Genomic DNA, 24,853 nt, shown 5'->3' with positions numbered 1-24,853 from the left:
TATATTTAGTTAAATAACTAAATGCCTTCCTTTTTATATAAGGGCATGTTTTAATAGACTTGTCTATTACATTAGTTGTGAGATGATTAAGCCCGCATTCATTTATCAATGTTTCCAGGCCATGCATTAATATGGAAACTCTAAACACCTTCCCTTATCTCTAGGGATTTCTAAGGTCATTGAGATAATGTTAATGGAAAACCCAACTGCTTTTTAGAATAGACAATATGTTCAAAGAAACCTTGCTAAAAAAACAATTCCATGACATTGCATTGGACCTGCAGATGGTCTCCTGGTCTGTAGATGACAGGCAAGACACAGGTGGGGTTTTCAGGTAATGGAACTTGTAAAGGATTACAAAACCCATTTAAAGTAAGAGCCCATTAACACAATTTCATTTTATAGAATGATCAAACAGAACCAGAAAAACTTTCTCTATCTTTCTCTACCTGTTCACCCAAAGCTCTGTTTTTTTTATGTTCTTTACTTTAAATATCACAGCTTAGAGTAAAGCAATACCATCAGGGTAAATAAAGTATACGAAAAAATCTAGACAGACAGATGCAGAGGCCTTTTTATCCATGTATTTGTCATGGACAAATTGGTCACATTACTGGAACAGTAAACAGCCCTGTCTTTCAAATAGTTGTAGCTGTGAATTGAAAGCAGATAATAAACTTTTACATGTGAAGTTTGTAATAGATGACTGTTTTGTGCATCATCTTCACAACATATGGTATTGTTTAGACTTATTGAATGGCATCTTGGGCCAAGGACACTGCATTCAGGGTGGGAATATGTTCCTTTATTTTTTTCATTTTTTTTTTTTTTTTTTTACTAGGAACTGAATAAACACAAGGTATGCTCAGAATGGCATTGGAAATAAAAAGTAATTGGCAGCATCTAATGCGGTTAGCCCATATAATTTCCCCTTCCACATGTGTGCAATATTATATGGTTATTTAGCCTTGTTTTTAAAAAAAAAAAGAAAAAAAAGGACATTTGGATTAAATCTCAAAGCCCAACATATACAGTATGTATATATTATACTGGCATTTAAAGATTATTAATTTCATGTAGCACTTCAACTAAGTACTAGCAGTTTCCTTTTAAAATTTACCAAGTATGTGCATTGCAGGGAGAAGAGAATGGGTCACACTGTTTGATCTCCAGGTACCAGTTAGGGTGATAATCTTTGGCTATTGAGCTTGATGGAATGCTTTGCTAAAACTGATTATAAAAATAGGTAAGACTAAAGTTAGTGAATATCTGTATGACTGATGCTATATAGATTTTAACACTGTTAAACATCCAATTATAAAGATGCAGCAGGGAGTCTTCTCTGATAATGACAGTGATTAAAAAAGGGGGGTTTATATGAGTGTTCGTTCAAAGTAGTTTGATTTTCTTCTTTTAATTGGCCTTTGCAAATGTAGTTCTAATAAGTATGTGCTCTAATAACATCTTTAATAAGTCTATTAAAGTGGCACACCATTTCCATGATAAATTTTTGAGCGATGTCTGATTAACTAGGTAAATGGTATTTTCATTTCATATTCAGGAAATAAATTCCATGTTATCATTTGTTTTATCTCCTCAAAGTAATCCGCGGTATATTTTTATACTGTTTATTTTTACGAATGCACTATATTAAATTACATGCACAATACTGCTGAATTTCATGCAAGCTGTTAAACAATATGGTTACTTGGCATTTATAAACAGCTAAAGATTTCCTTTGCCTTGGCTATAGGTTACCTTCTGACTTGATTTGATTGTGTCTGTTAAAAATGGACACCTACACACGGACTTGGGGTAAACATTTGGTTGGCATTTTTTTTATTATGGCACAGTAGGCCACACAAGAAATCATTCACAACCTGAAATTTACAGTGACATGCTATAATTATATTAAATAATTCATATGAAATATAGGCCAAAAAAAAGGTAATTATTGGGAACCATTAACCCTTAAAAAAATTGGTAATACTAGTAAATTGTTCACAGAATAGTCTTGCCTTTATTCACAAATGTGGCAAATTTGGCAGAAATATAGGCCCTTACGCCTGTGACCCAGTCAAGAACTATGTGAGTAATCATAGAGTCTTTTTTAATTACATGAAAACAAGTTTATACTTTTACATATGGACATCATACTACTCCTCGTGCCAGCAATTAAAATAGTTATATAATGTTTGTTGTATATATTTATATTCTAAATATATACATTTGTAATATTTATAATATATTTTTGTAACTACATCTTTCTTGATTATACAAAAAATACAACTTCGCTATTAAAAACACACACTTGTTGTGTTAACCCACAATTGTAGTAAGTTTCCTGTAATGCATATACAGCAGAAAAATTTGAAGGAAGAATATTGGCGTGCAGCTAAGTGTAGATAATTTACATGCGCAGGCTAGAAAGAAATTGGAAGCAAGAGTATGCTTCACATGAATGTGTCAATTTCTTGATAAAGAATGATCAAAGGGGCATCTGATGGAATATGGTCGCAAATTTACTCTCCTCCCCCACAATGTAGTTTGGTACTAATAATGATGATTTTTGGTAGATTAAACACCTAGGATTCATGGTTCTACAGCGCAATATTGTAGGGAATGTATTCTGTATTCTAAATCTTGATTATTGGGGATTCTGACTTGCAGAATGAGTTCTCGTGGAATTACTATGTTTTTTGAAATGCAAATGGATATTCACCGTTTAACTAAAACTGTGGAACAAATCGTATTTAATATGTGATATCAGATAAAATATGTATAGATGCTTGCCTGTCTTTGCAAAATCCCGTTTGTATATATGAGGTTCCAGTGCACTTCTCAGTTGGGAGCGATGATCATTAAAATCACAATTTTGTGGAATAGAGGTCACTGTGTAACGTTGTAGCTAACGATTCAGCAGTGCACTGTGTAATATTATGATCTATATGTGGTGCTGGGAGCTTTCCAAGATAGAACATTAATGTGTCCTCTGAGTTTATTGAAAATGAGATGGGCTTGGCTTGTTTTACGGACTTCCAGGCCTGTAGTGTTAGGTTTAACGGTAAATTAAATGTTGCGGAATCTGCGCTTTCGTTCTCAGTAATAGAAATTAGTATACAAAGCAGCAGTGTACATGGGATTGACTTGTAATATCCCATACTAAATGACTGCTGTAAATCTTTGCAGGCTTAGATTCTGGTTAATTGCTTAGACTTGCACTGCTGCTTGCAGTGCATCTTAACTTGCCAATATCCTAAAGCTAATGTGGAAATAAGTTGATTCATTTTTGGTATTGGTATTGGATAGCATGGAATTATAGTATGTTTAGGAAACGGGTAAATCTTTCCCTATTATAATTTTCCTATTGACATTGTGTGTATATATGTATGTATCAAAAATCTAATTTCCACAAAAAAAAACTTGGGTGTAAAAATGTATAGGCCGGTACCATAAATCTATTCAGTAGCAATTTTTTTGGCAACAAGCATGTGAATAAAGCTGCGTACACACGGCAAATTTTTCTCGCCCGATAATCGGTATCGGCCAATTATCGGGCGAAAATCTGCCGTGTGTACAGTCGGTCGTCGTCCATCGTCCGACGACCGTCCTGGCGGATCCATGGACGATGGACGACGACCGATCCTAATGAAAGGGAAGGGGAGAGCGCGCAGCAGGGTGCCGCTCCGTCGCTCTCCCCCTCCCCTCTCCATAGAGCATGAACGGTGCTGTATGTACAGCATCGTTCATGCATCGTGCAGTCTTTTCTCGTTGGAAAGGATCGTGAAAGATCCTTTCCAACGAGAAAAATTGCAGGTGTGTACGCAGCTTAAGGCTTATAAGTAGTGCAGGAGTTAATGCAGGGAGGAAGTGAAGGTGATACTTTATGCAGGTCGCAAGGCGATTAAGTGTGTTTGAGTAGGTATTTGTTATCTGTTACTGACTCCAGCAATTTTCCTAATGCATGTGCTGTAATCTTAGTGCTGCCTTTGGCAGTGTGAAGTAGTGGAGTGACTTGTCCTGGCCATCTGTCCTTGTGTTGCAAAAGTCATGACGCGGTTTCTAAAAACATCTGCATGGCACAGATCTTTTGGGTGGCAGACTCATCGGGAGGAGGGTGAGGATAGAGGAAAATGGGTCCCATTTAATTTAGTTAATGTGTTGCTTTTAGCAATCAGGAAATGCTCAGACCTCAAGTCATCTAGTCTCCCTCCTTATATCACCTTGTCACCATGTTGACAGTCTTTGCAATAACTAAAATGTGCAAAAATAAATCTGCTGCTTTTAGGAATTTGTATTCTCATGGTTAATGGGGCAATTGAAGGTTGAATTGTGTATCATTCTTGGAACCATGGAAGTTAAAAGCTAGAAACATGTATCAATATGCCATATTTTGATAAGAAACCTGCTTTTATATTTTCCTGTAAACCTACAGCTTTGTAAAAATTTGGCTGTGCACCACAAATCTGTCTATTGCCAAGAGTTTACGGGAAAGATTGAACATATTGTGCGTAAATTAAGGTTGTATGTTTCTAATTTAGCGTTAATTGCTGGATGCGTTCTAATCAGTCAATCACTCTTGATTGAGCTTTGTGCCCAAAGTTTGAACATGAACCTACTCGAATAACAAAACAAACCAGCACTTTTGTCAAGCCCTGACACTGCATTGTGCTGTGCATGTTGGAGAGTTTAAAACTGCTGTTAGGGAGGCAATGGGAACAAAAGGAGAAATCTGTGGGACTAATTAGAAAACTTGCAGCTTTTTTGCATAAATAGAATTTCCAGTTTGTATAGATATTGCCCTCATGGCAATTTACAAGTTGTAGAGGGTATGTCACTGTACACATAATAGATGCTGTTGGTATGAACTTCAGGCACCTAGAGATGTTTGCACCTACACATGTTTGCACCTACACACATTTTTTCCCTCTCAGTTCTGTCACTTTATAGGGTTTGTTAAATGATCTGCTTTTTAGGGTCATGCAGCCCCTTCACGTTGCATGATCTGGGTGGTCTGTTGCTACTGTATCATTGGCTGAATACCACATTCTCTGATGTAAGTTTAGAAGAAACTTTTTTTAAATATTTTTTAATAGTTCTTTGGTTTGCTGGTAGACCAGAAGTATTATATTGCAATGTTAAAAACAAAGATATTTAGCACCAACAGTTTCTAGTATGGAATATTGCTTTTTACAGTACTAATTAAAATGCAATTTTAATGGTTGCATTGGTTGTAGAAAATATTTGTATTTTCTGTTCTTAAAACTAGCATCTTTTTTTAGCTCTGCTTTGATCACTGGAATAGAGATGAATTAAGTAAATGAAAAAAAGTTGTAGCATAAAAAAAATTGAGATGTTAGTGTGAAAAATCAATTCACTATAATGTGGCAACTTCTACCAAATAATTTAAATTACTTTATTGATTTAGATGTCTTCCATGCATCTCCCATATTCAGTGCTGATTTGTGTGTTTAGTGCTCCAAATAAGTAATCATTTCAGTAATGACTTAATTGTGATGTGCATTATTAAAACCTTAAGAAGGCTAGTTCAAAAAAATTACTCTTTGAAATAGCCTTGTCCAGAATGTTATTCTCATCAGCACTTTATTTGAAATAACTGCAGGCAACACGCACACGTACACACGTAAGGGCCTACTACAGAAAAAAGAAAGTGAGAATCCTAATCAATATGTCTAAGGAAAAAAACTTTTACTCTACCTACTCGGTCTAAATTTCATTTGTGTATTTTAGTTGGCACATTTACTGTTAAAGCCTGCAGAGCACTTAAAATGAATGTTGCTGTAACTTCTGTTTTTTTCTAGTTTTATATATTAAACTCTAGAAAATGCAGAATAGTAAATAGAAGTAAAAAGGCAGAGGGTTTCTTGCAAGCTTTTTATTGAAATATTAGCTTACTGACAGTTTGAGGCAGCTTTATTTCCTATCTGATCCCTTATCCAATTAAAGTGAACTGTGACCACCTTAAAAGACCACGGGCACCTTGCAAAAGAAGTTTAATACTTACTGTCAGGCAGTAGGTTGGGATGTGTGTTGCCACTGTCACTACAGAGGCTGGTGGGAGGAATTGCAGCACCCAGCAGGAAATACCTTGACATATCTGAAGTGTTGGATGCCAGCAGTACCTGTATATCTTCCAGACAGCGAATAGTTGCTTTCAAGCAGAATAAGGTTTCTTTTTTCTTTAGTTTACTAATCTCGGTTCCCTAAGATCTTTTCAAAATGTTTTTTCTTCACCTTATATAGTTGACATTCATGCAATGTAAAGTAACGATGTTTCTTGAATTAACAGTATGCAATGCCTTTTATAATCCCACTGTCAGAAGGATGGAGTATTTGAACACCTTTCATTTTTTTTTTTTTTTTTAAATAAAGGTGATATATCTAAACCTACCATGGTTAACATGCCTTCTCTGGGTTCCATCACTTTGTATAAGCAACCCCAATAGAAACCAAATCCAGCTTCGATATCTGTCCTTTAATAGCTTATTTGAATCAAAAGGCTCTATGACTCTTCACTTATATAAATTAAGGTATAAAAGCATTAGTGATTGGGGGGGAGTGCTTTTTAAAAAATTTGGTCAAATTGAAGAAATTTTTCCTCACCTCCTGTTGCAGTGTTTATTGCTGTTGGCTTAAAAAAAGTGTATTGTTGGAGGAAAGATTTTTGAAGGGCTTGTGCATGTGTTCACATGATCATAAATTAACCATAGTCTAAAAATTCTTAAACCCTGTGTAGAGCTCACGCTTTATAAAAGAGTAGATTACCTAATACTTTAAGAAGTGTAGATTTAAAACCCTTAGTGATTGAAGTTTCCCAAATCCCCCTGCTGACTTAAGATTGAAATTTAAAATGCTAAATCGCTATTTCTGTATCAGACTGAATTTGTAATATGGATGCAAAATGGTTAAGAAGGGCACCTTGGGAGATAGAATCTGCTGCATTTTTCTCCCAGCATCACTAATCAATAGAGCTCATTGATATTCACTTTTATAGATTTGTTATCCTTAAGCTGTATTCCTCATGGGCAGTGTTTCATTGCAATGATAAAACTGATTTTGCTGTTGGAAAAACAGGTCATTTAATACAGTTGTGTTAAAGTTTTGATGTCATCTCTGAAGGTGAATGCAATGGCTCTTATGTTTGTATTTACAGGGCTATGGGGTCAGAAGCAATTATTGGCTACTTGGAGTTGGGAAGAATGTACCGAGTGCTATTCTGTTCTATAGAGTATTAAGGGGGGGGGGGCACGGCACAAGTGGCACCCAGCTGTGTCCTCCATAGAAAACTGTACGTGTCCCCTGCTTGATAAACTGTGTCAGGGACAGCTGTTAACATTCTAGACATTCTCTATAGTTTTTAATCTACTTTCTACAACTGGTGACACACTCGGGTATTTACAGTATATTTTCCCTCAAGCCACTGCTACCTTTTAGTGAAGCCTTTTTGTGTAACCTCCTTAATTTAGAAAACATTTAAGTGTTCACAAATTTTTTTTTTAAATATACAAACTAATACCTGGAAAGGTCCCCATTTTATGTTCAATCACTTTGATTGTTCATACTGTCACACTACACTACATTATGTGAGTTGCCAAATAACTTATTTTATAAATAATTATTAGGATTGTGAAGTAAAAGTTTTAAACTTCAGGTTCTGTTAGTAGTATTTGGGTACATGTAGCAATTAAGGCAAGACACTTTATAAGCTTTGAGATTTTTGTTTATCCAGACAGAACTGATTACCTTCAATTCCTAGAAGACTCCCCAGTAAAGTGGAAAATACCATAGCCAGATGGTGACAAAAAATAGGTATAAATCCATAAAGTAGAGGGAATTCCTAGCTGGTCCAGTCTCTTGCAGTAATATAGTCAACAGTGAATGTTAGGGGTTACTAGGCCCAGTAGTGTTCCCGTAGAACATGATCTGGAGGCCAGCGTGCACAGAATTGCCTTATTGTAGCTTGAAATCCCCAAACACTAAACAGATAGAGGACAGATTGTCTGTACTGTGGACATATGGTTAACACCTTCCCACGTGGCTGAGAAGAAAGAGTTGCTTGGAGGACAGTCACCCCTCCTCACAACCCCTTTAATTTGTCTAGAGCTGTCAGTCACGCTCTGATATGTGGACATCTAGGGCAATGTGTGTCCCTCAGGCAGCCCGTGTACACTTTGTCATGAGCTGCATTCCTAAGGTCCCTAGTGACCTCTGAAGATAGAATATTCACTGCACGGCTAACATAATTCTGTCTCATATGCTTCATATGCTGTTGCAAGAGGCCTATAAGCCATTTGAATTATTTCTATGTTGGCTCATACATCACAATATATTAATCACTTTGGGTTTATTCTAGCCAGATAAAGTTTCATGTTATTAAATAAAAAAATAAAAAGCAATGTGTTAACTGTCAGTCTTGCTGCATTCAAAATTTTCTTACTGTAAAGTCATAAATATCATTTTTTGTCAGATGAAATTCTAAATTTAGCCATTAAAATAAAACTGCTCATATATAATATTTACCTTTACTCTATTCTTTCATGTTTAGATCTTCAGGGCGCCTGGTAACATAGCTGACCAATTTGCAAATCTGCATCTCATGACAATTATGTATGTCAAGGGTTATTTATGTATGGCAACCTTAAGCTAAATATTTGTTCAATATACAAACTTTCTTTTTTGGTATCTGGAACTGAAAATGTAAAGCATTTATCTTCAGAGCAGCCTACCTGATAAAACATTGTTATAGTTTTGAGAATTGATAATGCAGAGTACTTGTGCTTTACAGTAAAAGGCATAGTATTTTAGATTGCTTAGCACAGCATTTATGTATTCATGTATGGTTAACAATGTGGAATTAAGGAGATTCTTTCCTGACAGCTTCCGTTGTTTTTCAGAGACCTAAGGCTTCCACCTTTCAGAAGCTCTCAGAAGTTTGTTGTCAGTCTGAATATCTGTTCAAGATTTGCACGAAGAAATAGGATATTGTTTTGCTAGTTTGATACGGATGAGGGGATAATTTTTTTTCTTAAGAATTTCCATTCTTTTTAAGTAGTTTATCAAACTGTCAGCAGGTTGTCAATTTAATATCTGTGTAGATTAGCAGTATCAGAATGACTCAGGAATCACCTTTCTGCATTTCCAAGCCCCTTCAGGATATTTCTGCTCTCCCGCTGTTTTCCTTCATGGTTTCTCCTATTAGTGAGAATTGATGCTTTATATTTTAGTAGTGATGCTGGCCAAATCGAGATGCGACAACCTAATACTTATGGCATACAACTTCTAGGACAAGTATTCAAATTATTGAAGCGTGGCGAAAAGATTCACTTAACCTTTATTTGTAGTTTCTGCAGGTAACAATATATGGGACATCTATTGGGTAGTGTATGCCAGGTAAACTTTCCTTGTGTGTTACTATGCCTCAAAGGCCTCTCCCTGCATAATAAGTCTCAATTAAGGTGGAATTCAAGTTCCACCTTAAAAAATAATCAGACAGATGCTGTCTGTGCCTTCTGCAATAATCGGTCTTACCTGCCTGTTTGCGCTAGTGAAATGTGAAAAAGTTGCGCTGCGCATGCACAACGGCAGCTTTGGTTGCCACAGAAACCCGGCAACCCTAGCTCCCCCAAGCTAGGTGCCCAAGATAAATGCCTGAACCCCTGTGCAGGGGTTACGTCATCCTACCCAATCAAAATGGGCAAAGATCTTCTCTAGGAAGAAGAAAAGAGTATGGTGGTGCCCTCCAATGGAACAAGGAGAGGTGAGTCAGGTTTGTTTAGTTCAGCTTTAAGGGCTGCTTGAAATCTGCTATTTTCATGTTATTCTTCGTGACTGTATGAACATATTGCTGGCAGATATATCTTATATTGAACATATGATATATATTAATCTGTTATAATATGGTCCTCATGTTATATCTATGGGTCTTCAACAGTCCTAATACAGACGAGGGATCAAGGCGATGTCCAAGCTGTATTTCCTAACCACAGTAGAGAAAAGTAAAATCACCTGTGGCTAGCTGCTGGATAAAATTTTGTATTTGCTGGAATTCAGACGTAAAATCTTATTGATAATCTGTATCAATACCCTAAAACACAAAATTTCAAAATTAGAAATAAAAATGAGAAATAAAATAAAAAAATTAAATTTAGATGTGCCTGCATTTGTTTTTTTTCCTTATGTTTTTTTCTTTTACCCAGTGGTCCTGCCAGTAACATACTTACTGTCCTGAGGTATTCATGCTCACCTATTGTACTGTTTATACAGAGCAGCAGCATTGTCATTCAAGGCCAATAAGTGTTAGGACTGCAAAATGCCTCCCCCCTAGTCATTTCTTTGCAGGTCCCAGCTTCATGGAAACAATACATTTTCCCTTTTTTAAATGCTGATACACTCAAACTAAAGATGGGCACATTTGTGTCATCCTTCATTTATTGACAAAATGTTTGGATGTCTAAAATAATCTTCTGGCTTCACTGGATGATGTGAAGAGTTAATTTATGCATTCATTCCCAACTTCAAGAGAATATCATACATTTGCAGACTGAAGCAGAATGTGCACCTTGTATTAAAAAATAGGCCATGATGAGCTGCTTTGTCTGCAGTTCTTTTTCCCCGTAGCCCAGGTTCATGCCAGGCAGCCTGTGTAGGGGGGGGGATTCTACTGGTTTAGAAAGGTAAATACAAGAAAATCTACCAGTTATTAACTGGATGGACACAAGTATACACTTACCATACAGATTTTACTAAGATGGGAAATGAAAAATGCTGTTGGAAAAAGTTTCTTCATAATTATTTGCTTGCATAAAATTAGTTGCCCTTTAGAGGCTTCTCTGTGCTTGCCAGTGTGGTGTATGTTACTAGACTGTATTAGGTGGGGGTCTTTAGAATTTTTTGTCTCTAATATGATTTGAATTTAGATCTTTTTTGAGACTTTGCGTTGTGGTACCACAATAATTAGATAGCACAAGTACAGCAGGTGCCAACATGCCCTTGCAGAATGCAATACATCTTGTATTAGGTGTGTTGACTGAAGACTTGGTGCAATGTGGCATTCCACAAACTTCCTGATTATAAAATCTCGCTTCAATATTATATATTTTGGCAAATATATATTAAAAAATCAGAAGGACTGGAGGTAAAATATTAAATTTGATGACACTTTAACTTTATAGTCTCTGCACTTGCCAGAAAAGCCCTGGCGCATGAAGTCTCCCATCATGAAAATATATATATATATATATATATATATATATATATATATAATATATATATATATATATATATATATATATATATATATATATATATATATATATATATATATACACACACACATACACACTTTACACATACATTTATCGCTACTATGCATGTGCTTTAGTGGACATTGAGTAATGGGATTGCATGGGTACATCTGAAGCACTGAATTAGCAGTTTTCCACATCCAGAAATTATGCCAGCAAGACGATGCTTTAAAAGAAAAAACAAAAAACCCCTAGAGGAATATGTTTAATCACTCCTGCTCTAACTACGAGGCACTTTTTCTAGAAAAGCCAGCTTTTTTTTCCATTGTCTCCCCATAGCAAAGTTTTGAGGAATCATTAGCTTGAATAAAAGGATATAGACAACATCTAAAGTGGTTTTAAGGCCCCGCAGAGCTCCTAACTCGTACAGCAGATTAGTGCTGCCATATGTATTCTTCGCTCATTATGCTTTAGATTCTGCAGCTGAAGCCCAGAACATGCGACTACAGAGTTATACAAGGTTTACTCTGAGCATGTAAGAAACATGGATGTTTAAATGGTTTTAGATATAAATATAAAAAATGCAGTCAGTTTTGATCTGCTCTGTTACCTGCTCTGTTAGAATTATAAACTGCAATTCTACCGATTCAACCCTATAATTTATCAACTAAGTTGAATTGAAATGTACCCAAATATAGTATACAATTCTAAGATAACCCATTCCTAATATAGGATTCTTATGCAAAGTACTTGCTGGACTTTATTTGTTGGCGTTGTAGCTGCTTATGTATGTCCAAAAGCATGTTTTTTTGTAGAAAATGCCTTACTGTCTTGCATATCCTTTCAATGAACTGAAGTGTTGTGGGCCAAATGGTCCCCAAAGCAGCAGTTCACTATAATTATGTAAAATGGTGATGCTTATTCTCTTGCATGCTTGTTCCTGACCATTCTCCCAAGCACTAAAGCCAAAAGTAGCCAGAAAATAATCTAACATTATCAGGAGAGACATTGAAGTGTGTAGGTTGGATACTTGGCTTCTATGCACTTTCCATTTTTAGTACTAATATAAGATAATCACTTGGAATAAATGTGCATGTTGTGAGATCTCACTTTCCTGATCTGCATATTTGTTCTGAATTGGTCTAATAGTTCTCAAACCTGACACCGCCAAGCACCTTTTTTTACATCAGCCAAGCCAGCATTTTTACATCAACAGTGGCAGTCTGTATTACTTGGTAACAGTCCCCTTTAAGTGAGTTTAGTCAAATTTATTCCTCTTCCTTTGCTTTGAATAGCAAAGATTAATCATCTCTTATATTCCTCTGTAAAGTGTGAAAATACAAGCTATTTAGCATTAATTAAATTTCATGCATAGCCCTTCTGTGAGGAAATAGACATGTTTCAGCTGTAGCGAAAACTTTTTTTTTTTTTAAATAATTTGGCATCAGAACAAACTGTCAAGTTGAGCTCTGTCAGAAGCAGACTAAAAGAAATTGGATTTATGAAGCTTGTTTTGGTTTGTGTTCCAGGAGTGAATACACTTAGGTTGCATAAAAATCAAGTCTTTTATTTTGTAGGATGCTGCTTATGTCCCCTGTTAATGGCTCCAAGCCAGCTAGTATTGTTCTTTGTGATATAACTTCACTCTCTTCGAATTGTTTTTCTGTCAATAAGAAATGTCCTACAGGCTTCTTGTTCGTGTTACTTTTTTAAGCGGATGGTGTTATTCACTACACAGATATTTGAAAGTGGCATATAAAAAGTTCTGAAAAATGTGTTCTGTAAAAAGTGCTGACACCTAAGGTACTGATTTTATTGACCTCAACCACAACGTACCATGGTACAGTGTAAGATTTTACTAGGTCACTGTTACGTAAGTCCTAAAACATTATTCACCTAAATGGTTCATGTGTAGACACTGTGACAATGTGTGTTTCAGTTTGAACATGCGTGGTAGGAGTAGATATAACAGGTTTTTGCAGGGACTACTACCAAATACAGAACAGCTTTTGTGACCATTAAACATGTATAGTAAAGAACATTCAAGCATTCTTTTTCACCCTCTAAAATGTTTTGTGACACAATTGTGTTTCTCAAATACAAGACTTTTTGTTGTTTACAGAAAAGTGTTTGTGTTTTATTAGGCTGGCCTCTGTTATAATGCAAATTGACCTTTCTGGTATGTATTGTAAATTGCACATCCACATTCACTTCTCATCTTCCCACAGGACAAAAACAAGAAGCTCCGTCCTCTATATGACATTCCCTATATGTTTGAAGCAAGGGAATTTCTGCGCAAGAAGCTTGTTGGCAAAAAGGTAAGAATGATGTTGTAAAATTTTTCCATCTGTGGTCCACACTATCATGAGGGAACAGTCTGATAATGCACTTCCAGTAAAAAGTGATAAGTCTGTTAGTTAAGTCTGCAGTGGAATTCTTATATATATATATATTGCAATATGCATGTAGCATTGAAAAGGTCTTTTAGCAAATGGCTTTCATACAGGTAAATCCAATTTTGCATTTTTTTGTTCATCTTAAAATACCAAATCAAACACGTGTGGATTGGGAAAAGAGGAGTAAGTCAACTGAAATAGAACAACTTTTAATAAATGATCTACATATGAATGCACAAACTACAATAAAGACATTGATTGCAGTTTTTTGAATTACACTTGCAGACTATCTGGAAGTCAATTTTACACAGTTTGGCTATTAGGAGCATGCACAATCTCATGCACGTGTTCATTAAGCTACATACACACTTCCAATTATTATCGTTGGAAAACGAACGACGAACGTTCATGCACGATATATATGAACGATCGTATAGCACCGATGCTGCACATAGAGTTAACGACACGATCGTTCGTAGATATTGTACACACAATAGATACGATCGTTTGAGCGATAGAGGAACTATGTGCACGACAGGAAAGTGAACGGACGTTCGTTCATCACGCATGCTCTGAACATGGACGATCAACGAACGACCGTACACACGAACGATGTTCAACGATCGTTGCCCAATCCGATCTGTCGGTCCGGTCGTTCGTTTCCAGCGACTTTCCTCGTTCGTCGGCGTCGTTGGTTACTTTTTTACGAACGATTTTTTGCCCAATCGATCGTTCGTCGTTCGATTGGAACGATAAAAATTGGAAGTGTGTACGCACCTTTAAGGTCCTAAAGTCTACTGTCCAGGTCATTGGGGCCTAAGTGAAGTCTCGGCTATGCAAATATATTGTAGTAAACAAGAGCCAGTTAAATGGCTGAAATATAAAATCCCATATTCATATTCCAATCCTTGGCAGCCACTTGAATAGATATGTAGGGCTCGTGTTGATGAACCAGGTGTTTAGCATTTACTGGTGTTTCTCAGTAGGATGTGTGAAAAAAGATTAGCTGGTTTGCTATGTAAATGGAAAGATCTAGACTTTAGTTAATCTTTAAAGGTTTTTAATTGGCATGTAATTATATATTTAAGCTAATTGGTTTACTCTTGTTAACCTCTTTAAAACACAAACACTGGTTGGTTGCTTTTTCCTTAATGATGGTCCTTGAATGGAAATTGATATAACAGTGCTTGGCCTTCAGGTCATTGTTTCATTCTGTCCCACAGCTGTGCTCAAAATTTTCTTAAGACTGCATCAGGGTTGATTTTTAAACTTTTTACTGCATATGTGTATGTTTGTAAACACAATGCTTCTATTCTTCTTGTAACTACAGATTTTCTTTCTAATCGGGGCAGGAGGTGTTAGGCTTAATATTTTTTTTTCTTTGATTTTATTTGTGCACTGTCCTCTTTATCATTTAGCTTAGCAGTGTTGCCAAACTTACCCGTAACATTTTTCCACTTCATTTCTGCACAGTACATTTACATGTTAGGAAGTTGCCTTATTTAATTTTGGTTGTGCTTGTGCCGAGTATAGACTGGGATTGCTTGATTTGTGGCATACACTCTGCAGGAATTTGCATACTGGCGCTGTCATAAGAGCAAGGTTGCTTTAGATGGTATCTAGCTGCTCATCATAGCAATCTGTTTTAGTTGCTTGGCTTGTTTGGTGATACTTTGTGTCCAGGGATAATGGCCCAGTGATTTTTTTTTGTCATTGGTTAAGACTAAAGACACCATATGGCAGAGGGTCTGCCTGGTGGCCTAGATTTACTACATGCTGTTTACTGGCTGAACATTAAATATTCAACTTTAGAGTACTAGTTTCCTATTCAGTTCAGCTCCTATACAGGAGAGATAGGTTTGAATCTTCTCATGATGATAAACTGTTTGGATAGATCTATGCATGGCGTACATTGCGTAAAAGTGCAAATCCACACACAGCGGTTTGTTCCTGCATCCTCAGGAGGTGATGCAATGTACTGCTCCGATGACTTTAGGCCTTTAATAGCCAGTCTTGTTCTTGTCATTTTTTCCAGTAGCATTGTCATCTATAAGATAGCTGCTGCCTGTCAGATGTATAATACCATTGTCCCTTCTTTTTGCTAGAGGACCCAAACAAGCATATCACTTTGCTGGTAACCTGAAGTGCCATCTGACTAGAATAGTATATGCAGTGTAATGTTAAAGCCAAGTTCCAGCTAAAAAGTTTTTCTGTCAGAGATTGACCCCAACTGTCCCTGTGATCTAGGATTGTGTCAAGGACAGATAGATGTGGGCAACAATTGATACAAGGAAGCCCATTTATATAAAGTGGGAGGAGTTAGAACAGCTGTCAGATCTTTATTGGTATTCTTCTGACACCTGATTTTTCTTGTTATGGTTTCCCTGGGGTGTGACAACAAGGGTAAACTGAAGATTTCATGTGTGAACAGGGAAACAACAAAGGAGCACAATTAGGTGGTGGTGCTTTTGGAGATATGGAGGTAACTTGCTCACACCTGTACTGTAAATAAATGTGTTGTCATTCAAGTATCTCACCTCTCCCAGCTTGTACTGTTTATTTACCTAACCATGTTGGGTTTGTTCCACTTTGCTGATAGCATTGATCAGTCACTGTGGCTTGCTGGCAGTAATATACGGGAAACTTCTTAAGTAGAGGATCAATTGGCTTTGTTTTTGTCCAGAGGCTGTTTCAGCATCTAAATGTTTTCAATAGAAAAACAATTCAAGTATATTGTACAGGCTTTATTGAATTTATAAAGAAATCTATGCCAAAAAAAAAATACAGCTAAATCTTCCTTCAATATATTTTTTTAATTCAAATAGTGATATTAAAAAGTGATACTCTCATGTTCCATACAATTAAACAAGTACTCTCGCCCTCACGAGCACACACTCATATACGTTTTCTCAGTTTTTTCTTATCTCTTAAATATAACTTTACATTAAACACCTAGAGAAGTTGGGGCTGGCTTGATTTAAAGCTCCCTTACTGCTTGTTAATGGCTATTAGGATATATCTTCGTAGTTCAGTAGTCAGCAGTGTTAAATGAGGACCTTTTTTTTTTTTTTTTTTGGAAGGCTTATGTTGAAGGTAAGGGATAACTTGCTTCCCTAGTTGCTGACTGTGTCTAACTGCGTCATTGTATACCGATGCAAGTCTCTTGCTATAGAAAAAAGGATAACATTGTAGTAATATAAAATATTAAGAAATGTATGCGCTGAATTTGCTTTTGCTTTTTGTTATCCGCTTAACCTATTCAGTTTACTTTTTAGGCAGCTTTCTGTCCAGTGCTATCAGCATCATAATTGGAAGTATTATATTTAACTTCCCAGTCCTTAGTTTACTTTTCCTCACACAGGTGTTTATGGCTGAACTGGGTGACTATCTTGTATATGGCAGTTGCATACAATCCTCTGCCTATTTGCTTAACGTTAATCATGAGGGCAAGTTTACAGGTTTGAAATTATTGTACAGTTGCTGTGGGATGGTTAATCCTCACTCCCTTCCATCCCTTCTTACTTCCATGGGTAGTAACTTGTTGGGTGAACTACCATATCTTTCCTGCTTTAGAATCCTTTACAGGACAACCAGATGTGAGTGTGAAACCCTATCTATCTATTGGAGAACTTTGGTGACCCAGCAAACCTGCACCGGATTTCACAAAAATCATTAGCGATTGGCAAATGTTTTTAATCCTGATCCAGATTCTTTCAGGTTTGGTCGATTACTCAGGTTCCCTCATTGATGGTCTTTATTCTTCGATCTTTTTGAGCATTTTGTGTATTATGTAAATTCAAAGTTTAGGGAACTAAATTTCGTAGCCCACAACAGATTACAATTGCCTTTAACAAGTGTTCCAAGTTAGGTTTTCTGGAAGTCAGAAATGGGTGTTCACAAACATAGGAAATGTGTACCAATCCTTTTTTTTTTCTTTTTAAAGAATGAATATTGCAGTTGGATTAATATTCTACAGAGGCACCTCACTTCCCCCATGGTTACATTTTATCATGCTGAAGATCTCATATAAAACTTTAGTTCTAATGCTCTTCTTGAAACTGTAAGCTGTGTCTTTGATTTTATAGATTAAATAAGATACTTGTGACTTGTTGTTATTGTAAACGAGAGGTATCTGAAACTAAAGAAGTTAGACACAGCACTGCACCCTCAACCCACTTAAGATTATATCCTTTTTTTTATTATATGAAACAACCCAGGGGTTGCCAGTTTGGCACTATAGGCTTGTATGTAATAATGAGTACTAGTTTTCTTTTGGTTTGCTAATGCTGGATGGTAGTTTGCTTGTATAATAACTGTTTACGGTTTTGTGAAGCATCACATGCAACATAACAGTCTCAGAATTAGGTCTGCTTCTGTAATTTAGAAATGTAAATAAAATACTGAATTTGTGTTTAGGTATGTGTCTGTGATGCTCCTGTATTTTTTTATAGGTATTTTTTTTAGTCTGAACATTGTTTATCTGTTAAGGCAGTTAACATATGTTCATTGGAAGCTTGATATTTTCTTTAATACAGCTAGCGATTTAAAGTAGTCCCTTTTTTATTAAAAATATAATAAATCATTACGGTACAATTGATTAAAATGCTAAAGGTTGTATAAAACATTTGAATAGATTTATTTTTTTTATGATCAGTCTTGGCAAGAGGATTTTTTGGTAGGAATTTGCACTTACTGGAATACATTAGTGAGGAGACCCTATTAAGATGATTTACATAGATGCTACATTTGAAGTAGTATGCCTTTGCAAATTGAAGCTAAGATTGTCTTCAAACTAATTGCTATATAGGTTTACTTGAATGCAACTGGCTTATTTTGTTAGCTTTTTTCCAAATAATATCTCTATGGTATGATAGCACATCTCAGTAAGCGTTCTTCATTAACACATTTATAGGCAAGAAAACTTGTGATCAAAGACTTTTTGCATCTCAATATGTGCAAGCACTGACGGTGCCCGGAACAATATTTGAGCAGTGACAAGCGAGTTGTCTGGTGTAGGTGGCATTTACAGGCAGACTGTTCCAAAGAGATGCTAGCATAAACAAAGAACTATACCTGCTGTCCAAATAACTTAGCTTTTTCTGCTATCTACAGTGCTGAGGAGGATTTCAGTTCTCCACAGACCAAACAATACTGCTCTACTTGAAAGTCTTTAGGCAGCTGGTTGTAATGTTGCATTGTCATTCTAAATCTAGGTAAAAGTGATTCTCTTACAGAATGTGCTTTGAACACTTGTTAATGTAAAGGTGATGTTGAAACCATTCAGAATTGCCCTTTTTTTTCTTGTTGAAGCAGTGTTTTGCTGTTTAGTGCACAAAGTAGTACTGTATGTGGATTTTTAGCAAGATGACACTTTTTAACAGTCTTGTTTCCAAGTACATGAGGTAAGCATGGTGGAACAAAACTGCCTTGACAAAACTGACTACCTTAGCATCACTTATGATGGCAGCATTTACGTGATTAGTAAGCTCCTGACATTTTATGATAGTGTGTACTTTACACTAAAGCAAAGAATCTCTTCTATTGTGAATGGATGTGATCAGCGGCTTGTGTAAACTTAGTGGCTGCAGTTTTTTGGGATTCATGTACATTCACTAGCCTGCAGCAAGCACCTACTTCTGCAACAATCTGCTCTTCTGACAGGCTGCTGTCCCTTAGCAATCCTCTCTTCCCCTCGTTTGCATCTTTCTTAAGACACCACTTAAGTTGGTAACAGACCATATATTCCTGTTGCTGCAAACTATTGTGATAATTTCTACAGTAGAAAGCGCACTGTATGCTCAGCACTGTTTTGTTCTCTGCAGAGGGGAGGATAAGCAGGAGGCACCCACTGCGTTGTCCTTCATAGGGAATAGCGGTCATCTCTGCTCGGTCAGCGTACTCATGGTTCACCTCGATCAACATCTAGTGCAGTGTGTCTCAACTAGGGTTCATTCAGAGGTTGCCAGGTATTCCTTTACCAACAAGCAGCTTGTGCTACCTACTTCATTTTACCTGACACCAATGATCTTTTCAGCTATCTTCCCATTGGACAGCAATGTAGGTGGCATTTTTCCCATTGACCGCTACATGTACTGTGAACTGTGGCTATCATAGTTTTTGCAGGTATTCTGTAAATCCTCAACATTATTTCAAGGTACCCATATGTGAAAAAATTTGAGAAAGGCTAATATACTGGGTTTAAAAAACCCACTTAGTAACCCTCTCAAAAAAGCCAGGATTGGATCGGTGGAGTAATTTACTGAGATCAATTGCGGTTTACTTACATTAGAAATCTATACAAACTGGTAATGCAAAGTGTAGAATGTTTATAAATCCTGAATGGAGTTTTTGGCTAGATAGATAGTTTATGCAGTTATTAAAATGAATAGTGAACCCTAAAGTCTACCCTTTACTGGTCCTAAATTGTGACTTGGATGTTTTTTCTTCTATTCTGCCTATAGAGCAAAGGTGTGGTACAACTCCAGTCAATGGCATATTGTGTGTTCTGACACGTTTTCTCATCTTAGTGTTCCACTGGACAAGATTCCTCAAGGGATTAATATCCGTAGTAGAGACTTAATTCACACTGACTATGATTGGGTGACCTTGGAAACTCACTAACGCATGTATCATACAGTGGTTGTTGCAGGGTTTGCGTTTAATAGCACACAAGTATAGTACTTTGTGAATGTCTTATATTCAATCAGGAAGTGGGTATCACATGTTTAGTAAATATTTATAAAAACCTAGTTCTGTTGACTGTAACCTTGTGTGCCTTTAGTTGTACAAAAGCTGCATGGCAGGGTCTGTTGATCTTGTGTAGAGACTTTGTCTAAGGCATTTATAGTATAGGCCTTTGAATATCTAAATTCACTACTGCCTATGGGTAAGAGGAACAAACTAGAAATGGACAGCTGTGTCCAGAGGCTCTGTAGAGTAAGAGTCTGCCCTTCATATTTAATATATAAAAAATGAAATTTAAGCTGGCTGAGGTGCCCCTGGGCACGTTTCTTGTAATGCATTCTTCACTTAGCTCGCTCCCTTCGGCATTTGCTGTACTTGAGCTGTCCTTTTTTGGAACATGAGCACTTAAGTAAAATTTAAAACAAGAACATATTTTTTAACAGAGCAGCACAAAAGTGTTTTAAATGTGGTTGTTTCTCCATTAGATAAGGTTGAACTAACTGACCTGCTTTGATGATTCTGTTTTCTACTACTGTTATCTCATTTTACTACATCTCATGGTGCTTACTAAAAGATCACATTGTGTAAGTCAACAATAATGTACAGTTTACAGTTTTTACAGTTTGGGGGTGTATATTGGTGATTTGCAATCATTTACTATAAACTTTAGTCCCTTTGGTTGGGTTCTGATAAATATATCATTGAAAGCATGCTGTTATATCTGAATACAAAAACAAAAAACAGTGATCTCTAAGGACCCCTCCTCTCAATTATGGAGACCGGGAGAATGCAAAGTGTTATATTGCCCTTTCCACACTGAATAAGTTTAGTCACCCAAAGAAAAGGGGTTACAGGAAGATGGTGAAAGGAAAGTGATAAAGTAATGTAGGTATATCTAGGAAATGGTAAGCTGCAAATCTGTAGATTTTGTTTTGAATGGGTACATCAGGACTGAATTACAGGTTTGTGTATACAGGTAGTCCCCTGGTTAAGGACATCTGACATACAGGCGCCTCCTAGGGGGCTTCCCTGCTTGCTTGTGTGCAAGACAGAGGGAGGCGGTTTGCATGACTTGCTGGAGAAATTTTTTTGCTAAACACAGCTGAGGTTGTGGGTGATCTTAGGGGGGTGAGCTGCTTTCTGCAGCTTCTTGTAACTCTTTAATGACCAGACAAACTCTGAAGTTAATGAATGTCTAGGCTTCATAAAGTTTTTTTTACTTTGTTTGTGAATAGCTCAGTGGTGTTTTTATACAGCAACTGACACCGCGCTGCCTAATATGGTGAGACAAACATCTTTTCTAATTGCATTTATTAAAATAATGTACCTGTTCTGACTTGCATACAAATTCAACTTAAGAACAAATCTACAATCCTTATCTCGTATGTAACCCGAGGACTACCTGTATCTATACGGATTCCAAGTTTCAACCTCCTTCCAGTGGGAACACTAGTTTCAATTGTGGTTGATTGTGGTCTAATCACCATTTTATTAATATCGATCAGCCTGAACCCACAGATGCCACTTTCTGGAAACCCCCCAGCCCTCTTCTCCACTTTTTTTTTTTTGTGACTATTGTCTGTAAACTCCGCTAGCATGGCCTAGCCTTTAGCCCTCGTTTTGGTTTGTGCTGACAGGCAAAGCTGACACTTCGTAATGTGACATGGCAAGTCCATAACTTATTCCCCTCTTTACATTTTGGACAATGTAGTCAAATATACACTTTAATAGGTACTTAAGGATATGTGATAAGTGCTAGAATTTAAATGCCTAGAGTAATAAAGCATAATGACCTATACCATGTAAGCTTCTTCAGTCAATATCCCCTTAGGTTCTTTTTGTATAAAACAAACTGGATTAATGCCTGTTTGCACACTGGTTGCCTCCAGTCAATTGTGTAAGTTTCTCAGCTTCCCCCAGTGTCATACAGTCCAAACTGCTTCTCATTAATGTGGTATTATGTTTGAGATTGCTTCTCACACATGCAGTTTACCAGATTTTTTAACATTCAGAAATTTTCTTTTGTAATCCAGATGCTAAAAGCCAGCTCTTTTCCAGTCTGCTAAAGGGTTATCTATGAGCAAATTAATTTTTTAGGGTACTGTAATTCCAATAGAAACAATCAGAAAATTTATTTGTAAGTGCCTATCCTGTGCAGAAATGACATGTAGATATATATCAGTGTTTTTACTAGTAGTGTTTGTGAGCATGTGTTGTGTTGGCAGATTTGCATTTATTTCTAGTGAATTGTAGTGCATTTATGTTTGCTTTCAGAAAACTATCTTGCTCAAAGCCAATGTATTTGGAATAATAAAAATGCTAGATTCTGTAGTCCAGACTTTCGTTTTAACATGGGGAACAGAAATAACTTTCATGTCTTCTGGGAATCCTGAATAATTATAGTTATAATTACTAAACCCCTAACAGCCTTTGGAAGAACCCTGGTTGAGAAACACTGCTCCACTCAGTGGTAGGAAAAAAATGTCCTGGTTTAGGAACAATGTAAAGAGCAATGCTATGATATCCCTTCCCAGTAGGGGAGTGCAGGTAGTAATATGGTTTATAGGGGCTAACAGAGGTAAAGAATAACATAGAGAAATCATATTATGCTGTCATTTGTAGGCTTGTATATGTGTGTGTTGGGATGCTCAGGGTGTAAAAATGTTCAAAATACCACAGCAGCTGCTGTTGGCATACTGTGTGTACTTAATAAACCAATAAAAAGTGGAAACCTTTTACTAAAATAGCAGAAAGTAAAAAGCATATTGTTTCCAACTTTAGAAAATGTTAGTTTTTTTTCACTTTTCAAAAACTAATTTATTATGTTTAGAGCTTGAGATATGCAACACTCATGGGGATAAACCCCCAGTCCTTATTGCCACTGCTTAGTGTAATATTCTGTCAGCATTGCTTTGAATCAAAATGTATCACTTTTATGAGTACTGTGTACATGGATGTACAGTGTATTTAGGTCATTTTTTGGATGTCATAAATGTAAATATGCTTCCACAATAGATGTGCAGAGATAAAGCTGCCTATCATTTATTGCTGTGCCGTCTGAACTGCATGCCAACTGTGTTCCACAAAACTTGTCAGCCTTCTTTTAGCAGTTGTTCTACCCTTAAATTTATTCTTTTAATGCGTTGTAGATTAGATGATTGCCAAACTAAAGTTAAAGAACATTATATTGAAATAATATAAAGATAGCACAATCTATAACACAAAATTTACCAACATCTGCTTAACTTTAAGTCAAAGGATTTGGTTGTTGGATGTGAATTTAGTCCAAGGACTAATTCAATAAAACTGCCTTAGTACAGCAAAAAAGCGAGGGCTCCCAATGTTCTGAAGGTTCTCAATTATTTATTCAAGTGTTGAAGCATTTCTGCAGATATATATATATATATATATATATATATATATATATATATATATATGGTAAGAAATTCAAGGCGGGTGGAAGCCGCTGAATTGTGACCCAACTCATCAGTAACCACCCAAAAACAGCCGGGTGGTTGCCGAAAATTGCCCGGTGGTGCGCCCAGCTAAAAGGGTCTGGGGAGAACACTGTATATATATCTCCAAATGCATGTCCACATCACAACATTTAATGTACTTGGTGTGTCTGTATTTCCTCCCCACTATTTGTGTTCATTTAAAAATCAAAACCGAGAGCAGCCTATTTGTTGCCTTTAATTTGGCTGCTATGGGGTATTCCAGCTTCATTATGTAAAATGGTGTTTTTCAATGTAGAATATGCAATTGCATTAATTGAAGGAATTGCTTGATCTTCTTGCTTACAGCAAAAACTACTAGTAAGCACAATAGCATGTGGGTTTGTGTAGCATTATCTGCGGTTTTAAAAGCTCTCATTCTACTTCTCCTTGCTCGACAAATGTGAAAGATGTCCGGGAGATGGAACATAGCACAGTGAAAGGCTTACAGCCTGTGACTATTGTACAAACCTTTATTCTTACAGAATATGCTGCTAGAACATTCTGCACATTGCTACTGATCTGCACCGCTGGTTGGATTTTATGTAACCTTATCTTGCAATTTCAAGAGTAGCTAAACAAGAATTGATTTGCATGTAAATTTGCCTGAAAGTGGGTATAAAACTGTTTTTGCTACTGTGTAGTAATGGAAAGATTTGTTTGGGGTTGTTTAGGCCTAGTACACACAGGCCTAAAATTAGCAGCAGGCCTAATTTTTGTAGTATGCATTTTCCACTATTTTATCCATTACGGTTTTGAAAATAATCAAAAGTTTGCCTTCATATTTGCATTGAGATGAGCTTCAAACCACAACCAATGCAGTATATAAAGATTAAGTATATTATATGTGAGCAAACATGAATGCTCTACATACACAATATTCTATTGCAAACCATACCTTAAAATAAGAGTTTAGAAAAATGTTTTTCTACAAATGTGGAAAGAGCTTTAAAGTACAGGGCTAAATGAGTAGCTGCCAGTGTTGTCTGCCTTCCAAAACTTTTCTTGAGGTTAG

General features: G+C 36.5%; 1 protein-coding gene across 1 annotated transcript in view; it reads left to right on the top strand.

Annotated features, from left to right (window-relative positions):
* The window catches only part of SND1 (staphylococcal nuclease and tudor domain containing 1), a 265,369-nt gene that overhangs the window by 45,145 nt on the left and 195,371 nt on the right, over positions 1-24,853 (top strand). The window contains 1 exon segment of the mRNA XM_072401947.1: positions 13,493-13,582. Coding sequence (XP_072258048.1) covers positions 13,493-13,582 — 90 coding nt within the window.

The sequence above is a fragment of the Pyxicephalus adspersus genome, chromosome 2, assembly GCF_032062135.1.
Source record: "Pyxicephalus adspersus chromosome 2, UCB_Pads_2.0, whole genome shotgun sequence".
Classification (NCBI taxonomy): Eukaryota; Metazoa; Chordata; class Amphibia; order Anura; family Pyxicephalidae; genus Pyxicephalus; species Pyxicephalus adspersus.
Note: the sequence above shows the minus strand (reverse complement) of the source record. Positions and strands in the feature narration are given on the sequence as shown.